This window comes from Diuraphis noxia, unplaced genomic scaffold (assembly GCF_037042655.1).
Source record: "Diuraphis noxia isolate RWA-SAM2 unplaced genomic scaffold, SU_Dnox_SAM2 contig0001, whole genome shotgun sequence".
Taxonomy (NCBI): Eukaryota; Metazoa; Arthropoda; class Insecta; order Hemiptera; family Aphididae; genus Diuraphis; species Diuraphis noxia.
In genome coordinates this window covers 87,583,747-87,605,666 of record NW_028301711.1, presented here as the reverse complement: position 1 = coordinate 87,605,666, position 21,920 = coordinate 87,583,747, and the positions used below count along the sequence as shown (strand labels likewise).

At 28.2% G+C, this 21,920-nt stretch overlaps 1 protein-coding gene across 2 annotated transcripts in view; it reads right to left on the bottom strand.

Annotated features, from left to right (window-relative positions):
* LOC107163998 (uncharacterized) overlaps positions 1 to 21,920 on the bottom strand; it is a 40,252-nt gene that overhangs the window by 3,830 nt on the left and 14,502 nt on the right. For both annotated transcript variants that reach the window (XM_089215912.1, XM_089215911.1), the window contains exon 4: positions 1,252 to 1,483. In XM_089215912.1, coding sequence (XP_089072038.1) covers positions 1,252 to 1,483 — 232 coding nt within the window. The remainder of the gene's footprint in view (positions 1 to 1,251; positions 1,484 to 21,920) is intronic.

Below are 21,920 nucleotides of genomic sequence, written 5' to 3'. Positions count from 1 at the left end.
TAATATATATATTTTAAACTTTACCGGACACTCTTATTTTTATAACCTTGTCAAAACTTCTGTATTTTTGTATTCTTAAAACGACAGTGGAATAAGAATTTGGAGGTACAACTTATATAGTTTTGAAGTTAAAGTTATTTTAAGTTTGTGAAATTTGTATTATTTTGATAACGCGTGGACGTGCGTTTTACCGTAAGTAATTATGTGGCTCGGTATTTGTTCTTAACATCAGTCTTATACTCTTAGAGTATTTGACATTTAGGGTGATATTATATCATTTTAGTGAGGCAAGCGGAACCGGAAGCCGTAGAGTGGTCCCTTACACGCTTTCTAAAACTCCTTTACAGTAATCCAATATGCGCGTTATCATTTCAGATATAATATTATGTGATTTCCTACATACATATGCTCCTTGATCTATAATCATGACAGGGCTCCGTAACTTAAAATAATTGCAAATATCAAATCTAAACCCAACTGCATATTAATTCTGATGCTATCGTCATTTTTAACATTGTAAATTAGGCACGTAAGTTCCAAAAAAAAAATTGGAAAAATTGTCATTTTGCGTCTGATGCATACCTGCTATAGTAAGTTTCGAGTGTAATTTAAAAACGCCTTATAGTGCTGTAATAGGTAGGGCCCGGATTTCAATTCAAAGTGCATCTTTTTTTGATTGATCATAGACAATGCTTTCAAAGTATAAAATTCGTTTTTGCATTTTTTTGCATATTTTGGCTTTTTATATTTTAAGAGAATTTTTAGCATTATTGGGTCATTTTTATGGTTTTTAATGCATATTCATTCAATATACTACACACATTTGTGTATTTATTAATAAATAATTTATTATCTATGTTTAGAATGAATAATATTGCCCCAAAACATATGCGTTTCAACATCATAGCAGCATCAAGTTAATTTTTCTAATTTTTTTTTTTCAATAATGTAATAAATATATTTTAATAATAAATTCCAAATTAAAATAACAAATTGTATAAAATAAATATAAATGGAATTTTTAAGGTCATTTTTTGCGGTAAAATGCATTTTTTAAGGAAATTTTTGGATATTTTTAGAGCATATTTGTATGGTTTTAAGTGCATTTAAATCCGGGCCCTAGTAATAGGTGAATAACCCTTTTTCCTACCCCGCGTGGTCGATTTTTAGTCGCACCACTGATCTACTAATGTACCTAATAAAATAATAATAATAATTTCTAATATTTAATAATCGTTGGTGGTCACTGACGGGCAGTTGACATCTTGTAGTATGTCAGCAGCGGCTTCCGGTCCAACAGGCGGTGGCGACAATTCAGTGTAGTTAAACAATGGCAGCGTGCGGCAGTTGATCACAGGGCCGTCATCGCAACGTCCGTACGTAGCTTCGGACAACTGTTCAATGCCTAACAGCAGCTGTTGTTGTTGCTTGTCATTTCCGACGACCGCGGCGGATTGCGTCAAAGTCACCAGCGCTGCTACGCCTGCGAGTAGAAACAGAAAGGTTGTTATTCGTACGACGATATAATATTTAATCTATTAGGGCTATCACTTTGACACTGATACTAATATATGTACGTAATAATGTGTAAATGTGTAAAGTGTAATAAAGCGGAATTTAGGTGACCGATTTTTCAAGTCTGAATAGGAAAAATAAATAAACATTAGCTCGTTATCATATGCTTAAAATTATGACAACCTCGGTAATGTCTATAATGAATTATGATATTATTCGCAATTCGCACTCTCATCCAGAAGTCATTGCGATGACGTCATGTTTGATATTATTACGACAGTAATTAGCTCACTCAATTCGTAACTATATAAATGCCGAATATTCTCACAAAATTACGTAGGTACACGAATGTTCCCTTTTTGATTTTGAAGACATGTTTAAGTATATCCGAGTTATGCTGGAAGTATAAATCTTATAAATTAACTACTTGTAAGAAAATATGAACGTATTATTTTAAATAATTTACTTTCCTAATGTATTTTGATTTTAGCTATAAATATGAGTTAGCCGGTAGGTACCTAGTAATATCGTAACGTAATCTCATCACAACGTAGTGATGTGCCTAAATAATTCAAATATGTTTACAAAACTAAAATCGTATCATTCCAGATGTACATAATTTTATTATACTTCATAGTAGCAAACTAATCAAATTAATTTTATATCGTATAATTCCATAAAGCATACCATTACCAAGAAATAGATTGGTTGCATTAAAAAATCGATAACGATTAACAGATTACTCTCACTAATGTTCATAATTTTCCACATACATGCTATACAGTAAAAATGGCATTCTTATATAATAATTTTATTTCATTGACCTATTTCAAATTCTCGGTTTATTTAAGTGATCTGAGAAAATGGCCTTATATCCCGTCGTTAATATTTTAGTTTATTACAAGCTGTATAAACTTCATTATGATTATTATGAAATGCTTTTGTGCTAAGCAAAAACAATGCAACTTAACTCGTGCATATATGATTTTACCTACATATATTAAAAACAATTTTTTTTTTTTTGAAAAAATTACATGAGTTTACATAACAGCATTCAATCGCAATTATACGATTTATGATTTAATATAGTCTTAGGTAAAATTGTAGTTACGCTGTAACGCATTAAAATAATATTCTCAAATCATGCGTCATTATAATTTAAAACGTAAATTAAATCTATAGGTAAACTAATATACTTCCAACATTGTTATATATATAATAATGGTATAATCCTCAAACTTAGTCATTTCCAATTTATAAAGAAAAAACAATTCTTTTCGATAGCATTTATATTATAGTAATGCACTGTTGACCAAATGTCGACTTAGATACGTTTACTTTAAACCAATATATAGACTATAGCCTGACGTTACAAAATCTCGTGGGACTGAAAATAAAATCTGTTTTCAGCAAATTTCAGGTTTCTTCTTTGTACACAATGTCCGTTTCGGCTAGAATTTAATGTATACATTGACGACAGTAGCAACTGCAAATAACATTATAAAACAAAACAACAGCAGAATAATGTAGTTGGTCGTAATATACTTGTATAAGTAAGAACTTAAGGTCTCAGGACGATAATATTAATAGTCAAATTAAATAACTGTTTCAAAAACTACACAAATATATGTCAATATCTCAAGTTTTCTTTAGTTGTTAACTTAATCTCCAGAACTAAAAACTTCGACATAAATTATACAACGTAAACATTCCAAAACGTTTGACAGTAGTAAGTGTATGGTATAAATCGTAAACAATGAACATAATTAATTAAATTTTCTGAATGTAATTTATTAACAATTCATTACTTTTATATTTAGTTTTCTTTATCAAGGATAAAATATTATTTCACATTTGCAACGTCCAGTACCTATTTAAAATTTAAAATATATAAATATTATTATATATTATTATTTATAAAAATCAACAAATAAATTAATAAAATACTGATACTAAATATTCATATTAAGTATTATTGAGTAAAAATATTATTACATTGCATATGCATTTTAATTTAATAGTAAGAGTATAGACGGTATATTGGTTTTAAGACCGAGTAGGTACTCAATGAGATTACTTAACAACATATCCATTATCCATTCATAGTTAATTGTATAGTGTAATGAACTGCATAGTAATTCATTACAGGTTTTATTGTTATTTTCATTTTATTATCCGATTATACATTTAAATGTAGCTATTAAAAATGTAATTTATTCAGATTCGATGTGCATATATTCACCGATAACTATATTTTTACTTTTCAGGCAATCATAAAGTATGACATAAATAATTTGACTATACCTACGTCATAATACATCATGACCGCATTACAGATTAATAACGTAAGTGTAGTATCTACCATTGATTATAAATGGTATTTAAAATAATTAGTGGTATTATAAACGAGTGGAGGGCAACAGAATTTTAAAAACATATAAGGGCACATAAGAACCGAAATTTCGAAATCTATAAACGGGTAGGTAAAAATTAAATTTTTAATTAGAAGTCAAAAGAATGATTAACTGTTTCTTCTGATATATAACATACTATTAAACTATTTTTTTAATTTATCAATTTACACGCGCGATAATATTATTATTATTTGAATAACAATGAATGAACGTATTATTGCAACTTATATTTATAAAACTTTATATGGTCCAGTATAATATTTAACATATAGTTATGACTTCTGACATTTTTATATGTTAAAGTAGATGTAAGGTAATTAAAATATATAATTGTCAATGATTACAATAACATACTTATAACATATTTCTGTAAATGAATAATGAATAACGTACTTCAATTTAATTTAATACTGTTTAGTGTTTTGGCGTAAATTTGTTTCACCTAACCAAACCTTGATTAAAATACAATATAATTGGTTGGTTTTATAAATTAAAATTCACCTAACCTAAGTTCTGCAGAATTTGTTAAGTGATATATCATATTTTCTATCATTTTTACTTTTTGAGTAACTTTAAAAAAGTAAATATAATGTATTTTAAAATATTATATGCCTCCGTGTTTGATACGATTTCCAAATTAGGTTCACCAACACTAATGCTTATTTATTTCATATCTATTATGCTGAAAATAATTGAATAACTAAAATCGACAATTTATTTAAATGATTTGTTCTTAAAAGATAATAATGTTATTAAAATATTGAAAATAACTTGTTTAATATTTTCAAGCCCAAACCATAGAATTCTTACTTCTTGTACACCGAATTAAAGTATTAATATATATATATATATAATTCTATATTTTTATTCAAAAAATTATGTGAAACGTATTATTATTAACCATGTATTTTAATACGATAGTAAAATAAGTATAGAAATAACTAAAAAGGCCTTTTAAAAACAAACATCAGAAATTACAAATTACGTTTAACATTAAGATATAAAATATTTAATATTTATTTTACACATAAAGTTAAAACATCAGTGTAAAAATAATTGTATAATAAAATAATTATAATATATATTGTATAAATGATCAAGTTGATGAACGCGTATCACGAGGTTTCAATGGTTTTCCGTGAATATTATAGATTGCGATATGTTAAAATATTAGTGATACCTACTCACTCTATTGAATGAGAATTATTATTGGTCTACTTATTAGTTATACTTATTATACTGACTACCAAAATATATTATGAATCAGCAAATTAGTTTTATTCGTTATTTATTCGTCATTACGTTTTATCAGTAAAGTCTTATTATAATTATTTATACAATTTAACCAGGTATAATATTGTTAGGTAAAATTACTTTAGTTATAGCTGTATGTTTTATAATTGTTCTTTAGGTATCTACTCATATTTATAATACATTCGTACGATCATTATATTATAACTGAAAAATGTCTCATTCCCTAGATAGTTGATTGTAAATTGTTAAATATTGTATGATATAATGTACAATATTCAACTAGGTACTGCATATATGCATTAACTGATTATAATATAATATAAATCATACATTATCAAACTAGCCAAAATACAACAATCTGCAGGATCACAAATAAAAGAGATACCTATATGTACTTGCAAAGTTGCAATACTTATAAAATATACAATCAAAAGAAGAAAAAAAAATCTTTTAATAGTTAAATTTCTTGATTTTATAAAAAAAACTTTTAAGTACCTCATTAAAACTTGAAACTACTGTGTAGTGTGTACCTATGTATGAAAAAACACATATAATTATACCATTTAAATCATGGAGTGAATATCAGGTTTGCAATGAACGCTAAACAAATATTCATTAGTTTAACATGATAAAACCTTCTGTCTAGAGATTTTCAATTTCCTTGGGATCGAGTTATTTATTATAATGTCAACTAATTAAGCCGACATATGATTTACATTACCTAGCTATTATTCAAAAAGCGTATATTACACTGGCTATATCATATTATGATTATAACGGAGCTAAAACATACATTTTTATGCTATAATTTCTTCTTTTTTTATACATAGATAAGTACCATGTTTAATGTCGAATAATTTCATTTCATATATTATTATTGTTATAAATAGTTTGATATATTTCAATTCTTTATGAATTTTAGATGACCTTGAACCTCCACACGAGATATCAATAAGATCCAGCAGTAATATATATATATATATACAAATTACTTATAAATTATAATAAATTTAAATATTTAATATTATGTTGTAATATTTTTTCACATTATATAATATATATTATACATTTAAATTAAAATGTATTATTTATGAGATTTCATCAATGAGTGACTTCTTCAAAGGTTCAATTATTTATCCGTATTATTTTATTAGTTATAAAACAAATCTTATATTTTTAATATTTTATCCATATATGCAGACCAATCTATTATGCCAAATCAATAAAGTCAAAACAAGTTTAAATATTTCTGGTTTCGGATCCAAAACTAGGTTAAATTTTTTTCAGGCTCAATATAACAGGTAAAAAACCTTTTAAATTTTTCCGGCTTTCAAGTTTGATGTATATTAATTTAATTTTTTCCGGGTTACACAACGCATGTCGAAGAACGTGTTTTTTAAACATGGTTAAAATTCATCTTGGACATAAGATAAATTCACATCTATTGTTACTTATTGTGAATTAAATTATTATTTTATTTATTAATTATCGGTTGAGAATTTAGAATGGAATGGCGTCATCGATTCACGATATTTTGAAATTGAAGGGAGGTAAAAATCGCTTTGATTAAAAATAAAATGAATTATTCGAGATATCTGACTATACGGTACCGGAAATCAGTCTAACTAGGTAAATAAACAGACAATCAAGCCGGGTACATATAGTTTTATAAATATCATCGGTATAAGTGCTGTGAAATATTTATAGATATATATATCATAAAGTGCAGCGTGGCTTACTCATCTATAAAAGGTATTCTGAAATAATGTCAACAAACAACAATAATTATGTATTTTTTTTATCTATTTTCAGATGATCCTTTTCTATTCCTAAATTCCTCATCGCCACTTGAAATAATTATAATTATACATTCGTTTAATACAATTATAATATTGCTGACCCTATATAATAGTTAACGAAGTGATAGTCCAATAGAGGGGTAGAATAGATCCCTAATGATCTTTTTTAAAATATTTTTTATAATATAAAATATACGATTTTAATTTTTAATGATCAAATAGTGCGTGTAAAAATCAGCCACATCCTCCATTTCGCCAATGACAAAATCAATTGACAGCCACTAGATTGACGCACCGTTCAAAGTTAAGATCGCAGATTTAAAAAACGATGAATGTCTAAAAAAAATATAGTTTCTTGAGAAGTATTCAAATGAAATTGTGAACGGATGTTTCTCGACATACGAAAACCACCCGGTATAAACATTTATGTCCAGGACTATCTACGGCGAAGCGTGTAGCACTCGCACAAACACCTGTGCACCGCGTTCGTGTAAAAATAAGCGTGCGACTGAGCTTTCGTGATGGCTGCAGCGGCGAGGACGATGAACCCACACGCTGCACCTATAACATGCTATGTATTATACATTATACCCCTCTCTTAATAATAATACAATTGCATATTATTTTTTATATTTCGTCAACAGTGGCGTAGCCTCGATAGAAATAATGATTGTTTTTTTTACGTTTTTTTGCAGATCGTATATTATAATGGTTTGACAATGGCGATTGTGTACAATATATCATAATAATATTGGAAAAATCAAGACTAACTAGCGTGGCAAGGAGAGAGAGAGAGAGGAGACCAGAAAATCTAATCAAAAAATAATGGCGCAGCAGACGACTTTTTTATGATATTATTATTAGGACCCGCGAAGGAGAAGCCCTATCTCTGCGACAAACAAGTCGATCACGTGACGACCACGCGCTCGCCGCCACTGTAAATTCAAATCTCAACATCACCGTTGTGATCGTCCAATACGTACAATTCGGCGTACAAATAATTATATACCCAATATTATTATCATTGAGGTGATCATACGATTAGATAAATCATCGAGATGTTTCTACAAGTATTATAATACTGTCAATAAGTCATAATTTATTGTGGAAAAATGTAGCCGTTATACTTCAATGATTTTTTTTTTTTATCGTTATTAATTAGCAATTACCCATTCGTATACGAGTATTGATTTTGTTCCAGAAAATTGTAAATTGTGACTTTGTAATTATAACATTCAAATTGATGGAAATATATATTTTTATATACATATATATATTCGTCTCGGTCGTAAACTCGTAAAACAATTATTATTAGCCAGTCATGGTATATAGGTACTCTAATACATAACACTCATTTAACTCGAGAGTAATACTTTATTATACACCCATCGGCGATGGTCGTCGGCCATCGCAAGTGGCACGCGTGCGTTTAAATGATTTACGAGTTAAATTGTTAATCTATTAATTTCGGTGTGTACGTAATAGTACGTACCTATCGGTACTATCATTATAGACGCGTAAAGTTGAACAAATTGTTCACAACATCACGTATTCTAACATGTCGCCATTAGCGTAATTGATATTAGTCATCATAAACGATTAAGCGACCGTGCGGTATCGTTCTCAATTTTTGACAAAACTCGACCGAATGATGTTTTTCGTAAAAAATAGTTTCGGTATGTGAAACACGACGACTATAAACCTATAGCTGTTTTTTGAGGGAAATTTAAAGTTTTTCGTGTCGTTGGCTCTGATGTACGAACTGTGTAATTTACGGCTTGTTGATTTGTATTAAATGTCTATATCGGTTTTGAAATAATATTATAGTTATTGTTTTAACGCAGTTCTGGGAAAGTGGTCCGGAATGGCACTATTACTCTACTCTAGATGAGTGACTTTTCAAATATTCCAGTTGGAAAGCCGAAAAATTACGGTATAGCTCTTTGTAAAAACGATTTGTTTTCATTTAATCGTAAACAAAATTCGAAATAAATAATATTAAATCTGAACAATAACTCGATGACATCTTAAGCCCCGTCCAGACCAAAGACGTCAACGACAATGTTTCTGATTTTCAGTCATATAAGTCGTCATTATAGTTGACGGCAATATCAGCAACATAATATGTTTCCTACAAATGTCTCTTGGTCTGGACCGGGGCTTATATATTGTTCATACCTACGCAGATTTACAGTTTGGATAATTTCAATAATTTCAACCTATAACCACTATAACCTATAACCAGTCACCGCACGTCATCAAATGCGACGGTGGAATGTATTATAATATTATTGTATGGTACTATATAGCAGTTTAGTAATTATTAATTAATAATTATCATTTTTGTGTAGCGTATGGCGCAGTGCATTGTGCGTTTCGTTGTCGACGATAGCGACGAAAAAATAAATTGTCACTATATATTATTATGTATACATGCAGTTCAGCATAACATAAGACTGTCACAACGGCAGAATTATTATTAGACAATGCACGATCGTCGAAAAAATTAAATGTATCGAAAAAAAAACTGTGTAGGTAATAGTTACCTTCTATATTGATAAAAATGTGTGATAAATTCATAAATTATGATAGTAAAAAACAAACGACGTCGACTATCGACTGTGATCTCAGTGCGCGGGACGCGGAATGCACCATCACAATCGCATACGAAAATAAGATAAATATTATTATAATATTTTCAATCAATTAAGATTTATTATAAGAGAAACTCTTATGCTTCAATAGAATTTAATTCTGTTATTACTTCATTAGTTATTAATTATTATTATTGTAGGCCGTATAGCAAAGTATAACAAATATATTGGTGAAGGTCACATTTTTTTATCACTATAGAATTATATACCTACAATACCTACCTATCTATTAAGATAGTAAGGTACACGATTTAATTCGATGACTTATTTTATAATCTTGTATTCTTGTTCTTAATGACCAGAATTTTGTTTTTTTTTTTGTCGATTTTGTGTGATTCGTTTGAGAAATTCAAAATATTTTATACCTATACCACGATATTTTTTTTAAATAATTTGGTATTCGGTGAAAATGTATGGGATATAAATGAATATTAAATATTATGATGTATGATAAGACAATATAATTAATACGCGAATACTACTCGTGTAGTATATTACAATAGCTAAATAGTATAATAGTACGTAAACACGCGAATAACCTGTGATTTATTTTTTTAAATTATCGATTTAAATATAGTATTACGCAGTCGCTCAGATTATGAATTGCTAAGGCAGCATTCATGTTTTACAATATCTCTGATCCCAGTTAATAAGGATTACAGAATTATCATTTAAAGTTCCATGTTGTATAATATTCTAACGAAAATCTTCCAAATTAAGTTTAAAACAAATTATCTCTACAAAGATGAAAAATTGAAGTGTATGACATTTTTAATATTTGATCGACTACAAGCTATATGGTTTTTTTTTTTTAAAAAAGGATAACAATATATATTTTTCAATGGAAGTAATTTTAAATAACCTTTGATCTGACATTACTAATGTTGTATTGTTAAACTAAGTTTCATGAAGTTTAGTTTTTGAAATTAGGATAATGTTAACATTTTTAAATACAATTTATGATAATGTTATTACAACATTTTTTTGTTGAGTGGGGAAGTAAGTATTGTCTCGCGTAATGAAAATGAGATCAAGTTTATGTGGCGGCTGGTATAAACAGAGAGGTGAACGTGAATGTAAAACTTCCTCTTAATATTATTATTCTTGCTTAAATATTAAAGTATTCGTGAATAGTAATATTATAAGACATTTATTATCACAGGTTATTTATAATTTATGATGTTAAGAAACGAAACAGTTGCATCTTGTTCTCCACAGCTAGGTTGCATCTGCATTCTACTGTTGCGCTATATATATACACTGCACTTCCTGTTTCACCGTCGTCGGTAGAACAAAGCGTTCTGCCGCCGATAAATAAATTAATTAGCTAATTCAAATACGACTATGACGCGCGATCGACGACTATTCAAATATAACCTCAACACAAGCGCAATAAATGTGATTAACTTTGTGTATTATAATATTTGTAATCCATCCTAAGGCACCGGAAATAGAGGTTACAATTAAATTTAAAAAAAATCAAACGCCTATCTATCATATTATTATAATATATTAAATGTTACTGCCTAGGTTAGGGGTACCCAGCCGAGGCCTGTGGTAGCTTTTGACGCGGCTCTCACTTAAATTTAAATACCATTAATTAATTATACATAGCCATATAGGTATAATATATTAATATTACGAGAAAAAATGTATGTATACAAATATTTCTGCTTATTATCCGCTATTTTAAAATTCTATAAAAATGTATTGTTCTATTATAGAATATAGTTATTATTTAAAAAAAATATGTGGCCCACAGCAACTTCCGCCCATATGATGTAGCCCAGTCATCACAAAAGGTTGGACACCCCTGGCCTAGATATTGGTGAGCGGGCAATGATTAACGCCACGTCATCAACGAGCGGATAATATTTTAGATTCTGAACGAAGTGATGAATGTATTGATTTTACAATGATGTGTGTTTTTTTTTTTTTGTGTCTGTGTACAGCATAACTAGTCGAAATAATGCTTCGATTTCAAACTTTGGGGGTGGTTTCCGATGTAAAATTGAAGATCCTTGGTGCATTATAGAGGTCAAAAGTAAACATTTTCCAACAGTTTTCAAAAAAATCGAGTAAAACAAAAAAAAAAATGACAGAAAAACGGGAATTTTTACGCAAAATCAGTTTTCGACCAAATCGATTTTTTTATATGGTTGTAATTCAAAAAATAATCACTTTAAATACTTGAAATTTTCACCAAATGTTTATGTTAGTGTTCTCTATACACAGTTTAATTTTCAAAAATTTTTGACTTTTTTTGAGTTATTTATAGACCACTGAAATTTACACTTTTTTTGAGAATTTTTTTTTGAAGTGTCGGTAAAAAAATGTTGAACGACCAAAAAAACTTGAAAATTTAATACAAGGTTCCTTATGAGTTTTTCTTATTGTAGCTAAAAAAAATTAAAAATCGTAAGTCACAATTTTTTTTAATAAGCTTTTATAGTTCAAAATTTTACAAAATCTGTCGAAAACGCGAAAATTTGCAAGTAATTTTGAAGTTGAAAAATCATAAAATTTTTTGCGTTTATAACTAAGGATTAAAAATACAACACTAAGTTCTCCATAAATTTTCCTTCAAGTAGCTATAGAGAAAACTCGAAGTATCATTATAGAAAAAATTTTAAGTGCGTTTGAATTTTAAATTTTTACGAAATAGCGTAACGATAACGATTTATCCTGAAACGATTTTAAATATTTGTTATTATTCAAAAAGCATAAGTCCTAGATACTTGAAAATTTTACCAGTTATTAGGATTGGTATTTTCTTTACATGATTAAACTTTCAAAATATTTTGACTTTTTTGAGATATTTAAAGACGACTGAAATTTTCAATTTGTCTGAAAATTTTTTTTTGAAGTGTCAATATTATATATATTATACATATTTTTTGGCCCTATCAAAATACTTGAAAATTTAATACAAAGTTCCTCATAAGTTATTCTTAAAGTGATTAAAAAATTATAAGAATACATAGGCACAATTTTTTTTTATAAGCGTTTATAGTTCAAATTTTTACGAAATCTGTCGAAAATGTGAAAAAATTTTAATTGCGTTTGAATTTTAAATTTTTACGAAATCAGGTGGGTATATGTATATCTATGATAATATAAGGTATTATGAATTATGATAACTACATGCAATGTTTTTGGAAAAATTGATTAACCATGCCTTATTCAAAATGTGTTTTAATTGAAAAATAATATATTTGTTTCAAAATAGAATATATGACAATATTTAAATATAATTTATTCTAGACTGACAAATCATCTCCGTTCAGAATCGTTTTTCGTATACAATGATACCTATCATTGCATTCAAATCTAACCTACCTTAGTCAGAGGTCCACCCCACCACCTAATGTACAGCAAAGCGACATCCACTTACCCGCTTTTTTTTATTTTTTTTGAAAATATTAGTTAATATTTGTTATTGAAATGCTAAACAAATCGCTCATCTTCCGCGTGGTTTTTGCGAGTCTGTAGTATCTCTCTATTCCGTTCGTCTCTGCAGCTTACATAATTAATTTCGTAATGCCCACGCACCGCAATAGTTCTTTATATTATAAGAAATTCGTATATCGGTCTCGGTCTGGATAGGGTACTAAAATAACTCGCAGATTTATTGTGGTTTCGTCGTTGCGGCACTTTACCTATATAAGTAAAATGCGATTGAAGGAAATTAAAACTAAGTGGAGGACTACCGCCACACGCCACAACCACCATTACCACGACCTCCGTCGTGATCCCGACCGACGACATACATATATATAATATATAAAAATATTATGGATTTGGCGTCCTGCCACTGCCGCTGCGGCAGATGTCGACCGGCAATAATGCACTCGCACCGCAGAAGTATAATAATATGTTATATAAAGGTACGACGAGCTTGAGTATTTATTTCGCCAGAGAATTTTCATTAGAGAAAAAACCGATCGCCGGTCGCGGTTGTTACTAGAGATAATAATATACATATACTGTCGCGGACGAGGTCGCCGGCCAGTCGATCCGTTGACGTCGTCGGCGGTGGTGGCGATTTCCCGTCGACATTGGGACCGGTATCCGAAGATCGATGTCCTTCGCGGCTAGTAAATGGGTGTAAATATAGTTAATACGATATAACATGTTATCGCACCGTGTTCACCGTAGGAACCTACGATTTATATATAATTATGTGTATAAAATGTAATATATGTGTGAGCAGTGAATAACATTACGCCATGACGTCTACGGTCTATATCTTTATATAGCTATATTATGTATAATAATAATAATAATTTCTATTCACAATAATCGAGTATTGTATCGCAATCACTCGATGCTTTGGCGTAGTAATATTTCTGTATGACGTTGACTGGGGATTCGAAAATTCTATGACGCAATGTAATTTCAGAAAGGTTGATGTACTCAGTGTCTCGAGTTCGAACCAGTTTTGTTTGTTAAAACTTTTTGCACTGTTTTCAAAAAAAAAAAAAAATTAAATACTATATGCCCCAGCCAAGAATAGAAGAATAAAAAAGATCATAGTTTTAAAATAACTATGCAACAAAATAATAATAATACGACGTATTCGTATTTGTATTATTGTTTTTACTTAAGTTGTTGTGCATACTCAATTTGATTTAAACAATGCATTAATTGATTTTGTAGTAATTTTCTGTTGGATATTGTTTTGCTGGTTTTTTTAACGTTGGTATTATGCCTAAAAAAATAACTCAGCTTTATCGGCAATCTGCTACAGCAAAACGGCTGTGACTTTTGCGCAGAAATGAAACAGCGGATGAAAATATGCTTAGATTGGCTACTCGACGACTAGGTAATCATTGAACAAAACCAAGCTAGGGAATCAAGCGTTGAACGTCCCCGCCGATTAGCTCAAAAAAATAGACGATAAATAATAATAATAAAACTCGCAAGCCATATACAATTTCTTAAATTCTACCTTTGCTTATATGACTGTAGCAGCCTTGACTATTCTGTGCTAAATGATGTTGATGGAGTGGATAAAATATGCAACAAATGCCAAGCATAGAAATGGAAGGCTGAAATTCATGGACTATAATATGTTGTAGTGGTGGAAAAGTAGTTATACCTCAAATTCCCGAACCAACAACAATTTGGTCATCCATGGGAAGTTTTGGACATGACTATTAGTCGGGTATTAAACTACGAATTAAACACAAATTTTGAATCATATAGAGTTGGTATTCTTAACGGACAACGAAGTGCAAGGGAATCAGCTAGTATTATCTATACCCAATGATTTTTTGTGATTTTTTTACAATTACAGTTGAACATTTTGAGTATTTGTAATTATTAATAATGTACGTGCTTATTACTCGCTTAAAAATCAAAATTTTGTAAAAATTAACGAGGAACATGGATTATACTTTTACCTTTAAGAGTACGTAACAGTGGTATTTGTTGTCTCCGTCTTACCAGTGCGTAATATAGCAAATTTACGGTCAGCAGAACACTTGTAGCTAGTTTAAAAATTACAGTGAATCGACCTATTATGAAACTTGATGGTAAGAACATTATCTGTGTTTGTACGTTGGTTTTTTACTATAATTCAATTTTTGTGATGTTGAGTTATTATGCGAGCATTTTTAATGTACTGTATATTATATGTACATAACTCACTTAAAAATTGAATTATCGTAAAAAACCAACGTACAAACACAGATAATGTTTTTACCATCAAGTTTCATAATAGGTCGATTCACTGTAATTTTTAAACTAAAGGAGCTACAAGTGTTCTTCTGAGCGTAAATTTTTTATATTACGCACTGGTAAACGTACGTTTCCCCAGCCCCCCCCAAAAAGATTTTTTGAAATTTTTTTTCATGTATATTTAGTATGGAATATGTATGAATTTGTACGACTAAAATCAGAATTTGTACGGATTTATTTTCAAAGTAAAAGGCAAAAAAGTGTGGGGGGGCTGTAGAAACGTTTCTCCAGCCCTCCCAAAACGAAAATTCTGTTTTTCCAAAATTTTCTTTCGCCAATATTTAGTACGGAATTCGTATGCATTCGTACGACCATTCGCGAATTTTCCGGAAAATCCCTTCCAACCGAAAATCGCGTTTTCCGCACCGGGCGTTTCCCCAGCCCTCCCAAAAATTAAAATTCTGTTTTTCCAAAATTTTCTTCCGCCAATATTTAGTACGGAATTCGTATGCATTCGTACGACCATTCGCGAATTTTCCGGAAAATCCCTTCCAACCGAAAATCGCGTTTTCCGCACCGGGCGTTTCCCCAGCCCTCCCAAAAATTAAAATTCTGTTTTTCCAAAATTTTCTTTCGCCAATATTTAGTACGGAATTTGTACGCATTCAGACCACCATTCGCGAATTTTTTTGGAAATCCCTTCCCACCGAAAAACGCGATTTTTAAATTTTGCATTTCCCCGGCCCTCCCCAAAACCAAAAATCATTTTTCCCAAATTCGTTTTGCGCGAATATTTTGTACGGAATTTGTACGCATTCAGACCACCATTGGCGAATTTTTTTGGAAATCCCTTCCCACCGAAAAACGCGATTTTAAAATTTGGCATTTCCCCGGCCCTCCCCAAAACCAAAAATCATTTTTCCCAAATTCGTTTTGCGCGAATATTTTGTACGGAATTTGTACGCATTCAGACCACCATTCGTGAATTTTTTTGGAAATCCCTTCCCACCGAAAAACGCGATTTTAAAATTTGGCATTTCCCCGGCCCTCCCCAAAACCAAAAATCATTTTTTTCTAAAATAACTATCTATATTATACATATACTAGCTGACCCTGTGCACTTCATTGCCCTTTAAAAACGCCAATTCTATAACATGATTCCGATACATGATTATATGTAATATATATATATAAGACAATTTTAAATAGGTACCTATTTTTTTTTTTAATTATCCATATTAACTAAATAATTGTAATACCAACTTTGTTACATATATATAGTTCTTTTTCCACACTCATCTCATTTACATATACCTTTGTCTTTAACTTTTAATTCTTTATCGATTAACAAAATCTACTTTTAGCTTACTTAAGTGTTTTTTGCAGTTTAATAGAATATTTAAGGTATGTAAGGACCACTAGCCTGTACACTATATATAGGTATATTTTTAAATGTTATACAAATTTTGGCATTACATACAAAATAATTTGCAAATATTCATGGTTTTGACGAATTTCCGTCAATATTTGAACTTCATATGCTAATAAAAAAAAATTGTGCCTATGTATTCTTATAATTTTTTTATCACTATAAGTATAACTTATGAGGAACTTTGTATTAAATTTTCAAGTATTTTGATTGGGCCAAAAATCCCAAATTTCCTATAATGATGCTACGAGTTTTCTCTATAGCTACTCGAAGGAAAACTTATGGAAAACTTAGTGTTGTATTTTTAAACCTTAGTTATAAACATAAAAAATTTTATGATTTTTGAACTTCAAAATTACTTGCAAATTTTCGCGTTTTTGACAGATTTCGTAAAAATTTGAACTATAAACGCTTTTAAAAAAAAATTGTGACTAACGATTTTTTTTAATTTTTTTTAGCTACATTAAGAACAACTCATAAGGAACCTAGTATTAAATATTCAAAATTTTTTTGTCATTCAAAATTTTTTAATCGACACTTCAAAAAAAAAATTCTCATAAAAATCGAAAACTTCAGTGGTCTATTAATAACTCAAAAAAGTCAAAAATTTTTGAAAATTTAACTGTATATAGATAACACTGACATAAACATTTGGTGAAAATTTTAAATATTTACAGTGATTAGTTTTTGAATTACAACCATATAAAAAATCGATTTTGTCGAAAACTGGTTTTGCGTAAAAATTCCCGTTTTCCTTAATTTTTTTTTTTGTTTTTCCCGGTGCTTTTAAAAACTTTGGGGAATTTCAAAAAATGACCTCCTCAATGCACCAACTAGATTCATTTAGCTATCAGAAACCACCCCCAAAGTTTGAAATTGAAGTATTATTTCGACACGTTCTCGTGTACACAGACACAAAAAAAAAAAAAACACACACAACATTGTAAAATCAATACATTCATCGCTCCGCTCAGAATCTAAAATTAATAACCAGACTCTACAGACCACAGAATGTCGACAATCGACATCTTTAACTAAAATTATTACTCTATCGTCTCTATCTCAATTATTGTAGAAGAATATGCGCAGCGAACGGTATTTTGGCAACATTTGCGTGATCACGGATACGTGGTTGTAGAAAACCAGTTAAATATAGGCTAGAAAGCCCTAGTTAAATGATGTTAAAATATTATAATAATATACTTAATAACTTAATAGGTATATTAATCTAATACATTTAGTTTTAGTGAAAGATTTATTTTTCTAAAATTGTAGAACATCGAATTTTGGCTTCTATTTTTGTTATCTATTTAAAAATAGCATAACAGTGCATGATATAAATCCTATAATATATTAATATATTAATTTTGGAGAAGGATTTAAAGATTAAATCATTATTTCTGTCATAAAAAAAAACCCCAAACATTGTAAAACCATTACACTATTATTGTTCTGCTTGGAAAAATAGAATCTAAAAATACTTTTATATTATTCAATATTTACATATATTGTGGAATTAATATTAATAGCCATGATGATATTACCACTATATGTTTTTAATTCATTTTTAAATGTTCATATCGTGCTCGGTGTTTAACGTGTAACGTGCTCTTATATTTAATTTAACTAGTTCTTTTTTAAACCTAATAACTAAAATCGGTAAGTGAATTAAATTTATAATTATTAAAATGAGAGGGCGTAAAGCATCTGTTCATCCTGACAAGATAGTCCAAACAGTGCTTCGATTCAGAGATAGAGTCATTCAGGAAATTGATGGGGTAAAAAGTAAGTGATTTTTAAAGTTATTAAATTAATAATTACAAATATTTTTTTTTATATTTTGAATTTTAAAAATTTTATTAAATTTTTTTATACCGTAAATTAATACTAGGTATTTCTTTATTAAGATTTATTATATTATTATTGTTTTATAAATATTTACCCTGCTTATAACCTATATCTTTCAATTAATTATTATAGAAAATTGTATTTTTAATTTATAGTTAAATTATAATAAGTCCCAATTTCTTAATCTGTATAATATTAGGTACCCAATCATCTAAAATATTTTAATTTCTTTTCAGTTTTCATTACTTCTTTTTTATAATATTCAAGTTCTAAAAACTTTTATAATAAACTAGAAATATATATATTTTCATATATTATTATTTGTAAATTATTAATATTTAACAATCATAAGCATTTAGATTTAATCAAAGTAAATATAAATAAATATATTTTTATAAAAAAAAAAAAAAAAATTAAGCTACCTACCTAGTTCAAGTAAGTTGATTTTGAATTATAAAACATAAATTTAAAAATAAATAATCATAAATATTTATTTTAGTTTAAAAACTATGGTGAATAAAATAGAAATATAGTACAATGGAGATTATATTGACTATTTTAAGAGGTGTTTTAAAGAATGAACTTTTACTATACCCCATATATTTTTCTATATGATATATATATATTTTTTAATTGAATTAATTATATTTTTACTACCTATTATAAAATATTAAATTATATTATTTGATTTTTCTAGAAATTTCTGTTGCAACAAATGATGTCTGGAGTGACATGAGTAAGTATTTAAATGGAGCAATAAGTAAAAATGCTTTACATTTGTTTGTCCACAATGGGAGACATGATGTAAAAAAAGCCTTAGGAGTTCTTCCAGTAATTCAAGAAATGACTTCTAGTATTACAAAAACTGCAGAAGAATTATTACAGAGTGATTCTGGTAAAACTATTATAACAATATATATAAATTAGCTGTAACTATATTCTAATATTTAAAAACTATTTCTAATTAATATCAATTTTCTTTAAATAGACTCAAATAGTAGCGAAGACTCTAACAATCTTCCAAAAAAAGAATTTGTTATTACATTTTCAACATCTGAGTGGCAAACAATTCAGCCTGAGGAAGTTGTATATAAACTGAATGATAAATCTAGGCCTATGAGCAGTTGTCGCTCTTTTTATGTATTGCCAAAAGGATCATGGAGTCCGATGATAGCTGAACACTTTTGGGAGCATACACAACTGCCTTGTTCTATCTCTTTTAAAAGAGCTAAAGTGCACAAGGAAGGATCTATATATATTTGTGTTATTGGAAGATGTACTGTATGTGGGTCCAACTTTAAAGGTGTTATTGGAGAGAAACCCATTGGGAATTCAAGGTATATTTTAATTTCATTCTTTTAAAATTAAATTTACATTTACACACTATATTTAAGACTGTATAATATGATTATCATTAATATGCTATCATAATTTTGTAAGCAATATTTATCATATTTATTTTAATAAGGCTACTTGCTGTGAATAATAACAAATAATATCTTATATTTAGTATCTAACTAAAACATTTATTTGGATAAATAATAATTTAATAGTTACACAATAATTTTTTCAGTTACTCATTAGTTTAATACAATCTATATTAACAAACATACCTAATAAAAATATTAGTATAATAATGTTATATAAATATAACACTTTTATATTACCAAATAAGTAGGTATGTTAAATTAAGGTATTATTTACAATTGGTTTTTATAATTCATGATTATCTCCTATTTTTTTTTTTTTAATGTATGTATTACCTACACTAATCATCTATTTATTATAATGTACCATGTACTGATAGGCAACCAATTACTGAAGTCTTAATACCTAGTTCATTAAATTACTTACTAATTCATACAACAATTCTATATATTGATTATTAGTAACTAGGTATATAATAGTAATAACTAATAGTAGTAGTACTAAAATATTAAATTAAAAAAAAAAACAAAATTGATTTATTTTCCATAATACACAGATCATAATTTTTTCAGATTATTAACTTTTATAACATTAAATTTAAATCATAATTTATTAATAATTAAATTTAACTGAACTTAATAATTCAGTTGAATATCTTGATAATCAACTACCTAACCTATAGCTTGTCTACTATATCTACATTTCTACCTTGTCTATAAAATTAAAATTAAACTAAAATAAAATGTTAATTTAATTAACTTACCTATTATACATTAGAGTACTTATGCAATGCACATATATTGGGAATTTCACTGTTGAACACACACAATTTAAGAAACGTCGAATGGTTGGATCAGAAATTAACAAAGCATTAGAAGCAGTAGTAGATAATGGTATATCATGTGAAAGTTATAGAGAAATGGAAGCACGCCGTCTAATGAAAATAGGTTAGTTGAAGTAAATAATTGTTTATTATTAACATTCCTAGTTATAATGCATAAAATAATAAATATTGATAAAAATTGATTTTTCTTAACAAAGTTATGGTTATTGTAGGTAGTTATGTATAATTTGAATTTTGTATCTTAATTTTAATTTTATATTACTAGGAACATAATACTATTATATACGTACAATAAACTAGTAAAACCAAAACTGGTCAATATCATTAATTATTATGCAATTCATAAGTATTTATTTTCAGGGTTGGGCAAGATACTAAAAAAAAAGTACAAAATAAATTATTTTGAATACTTATAATAAATTGTTATTCATTTTTGAATTTGAAGTTAAATTACTAGGTATTTTATCTTAGTTCAAAGATGTAAAGAAAATATAATTTTGTTGTTATTAGATATTTTATACAAGATTTCAAGATTTCTTTTTTAATGTTTTTTAAAAGTAAAAAGATAATTAACAACAATACAGGTAAAGATGAAAATACTTTAGGCACGTAATTAATACAACAAAATACTGAAACATTACATTTTTTGTACCTACACACATTGTAGTAACTATAACGTAATGGCTAAAAGCCTTGTAATATACATTTTAGGTACTGCAAAATATTTTTGTACAACTTTTTAATTCAATTTAATTAAATATAATAAAATAAAATTAATTTTGGATTTAAGAAACACAATAGAAATATATCATAATAAATAATATATCATAATATATTATAGTATAGGTACTATGTATAACTTATTACAATTCAAAAGCCAAATAAACATATTATGTATACTTGGAATCTAATTATTTTAGTCATCTAATTTGGTGGGTGCATTTAAAACAATTGTAGGTTAATCATTTTATGTAGGTACCTAATAGAACTTCTACTGATTATCATATACTTATTTTTTAGGATCCCCAAATCCAGCTATAATTCCAACAGGAA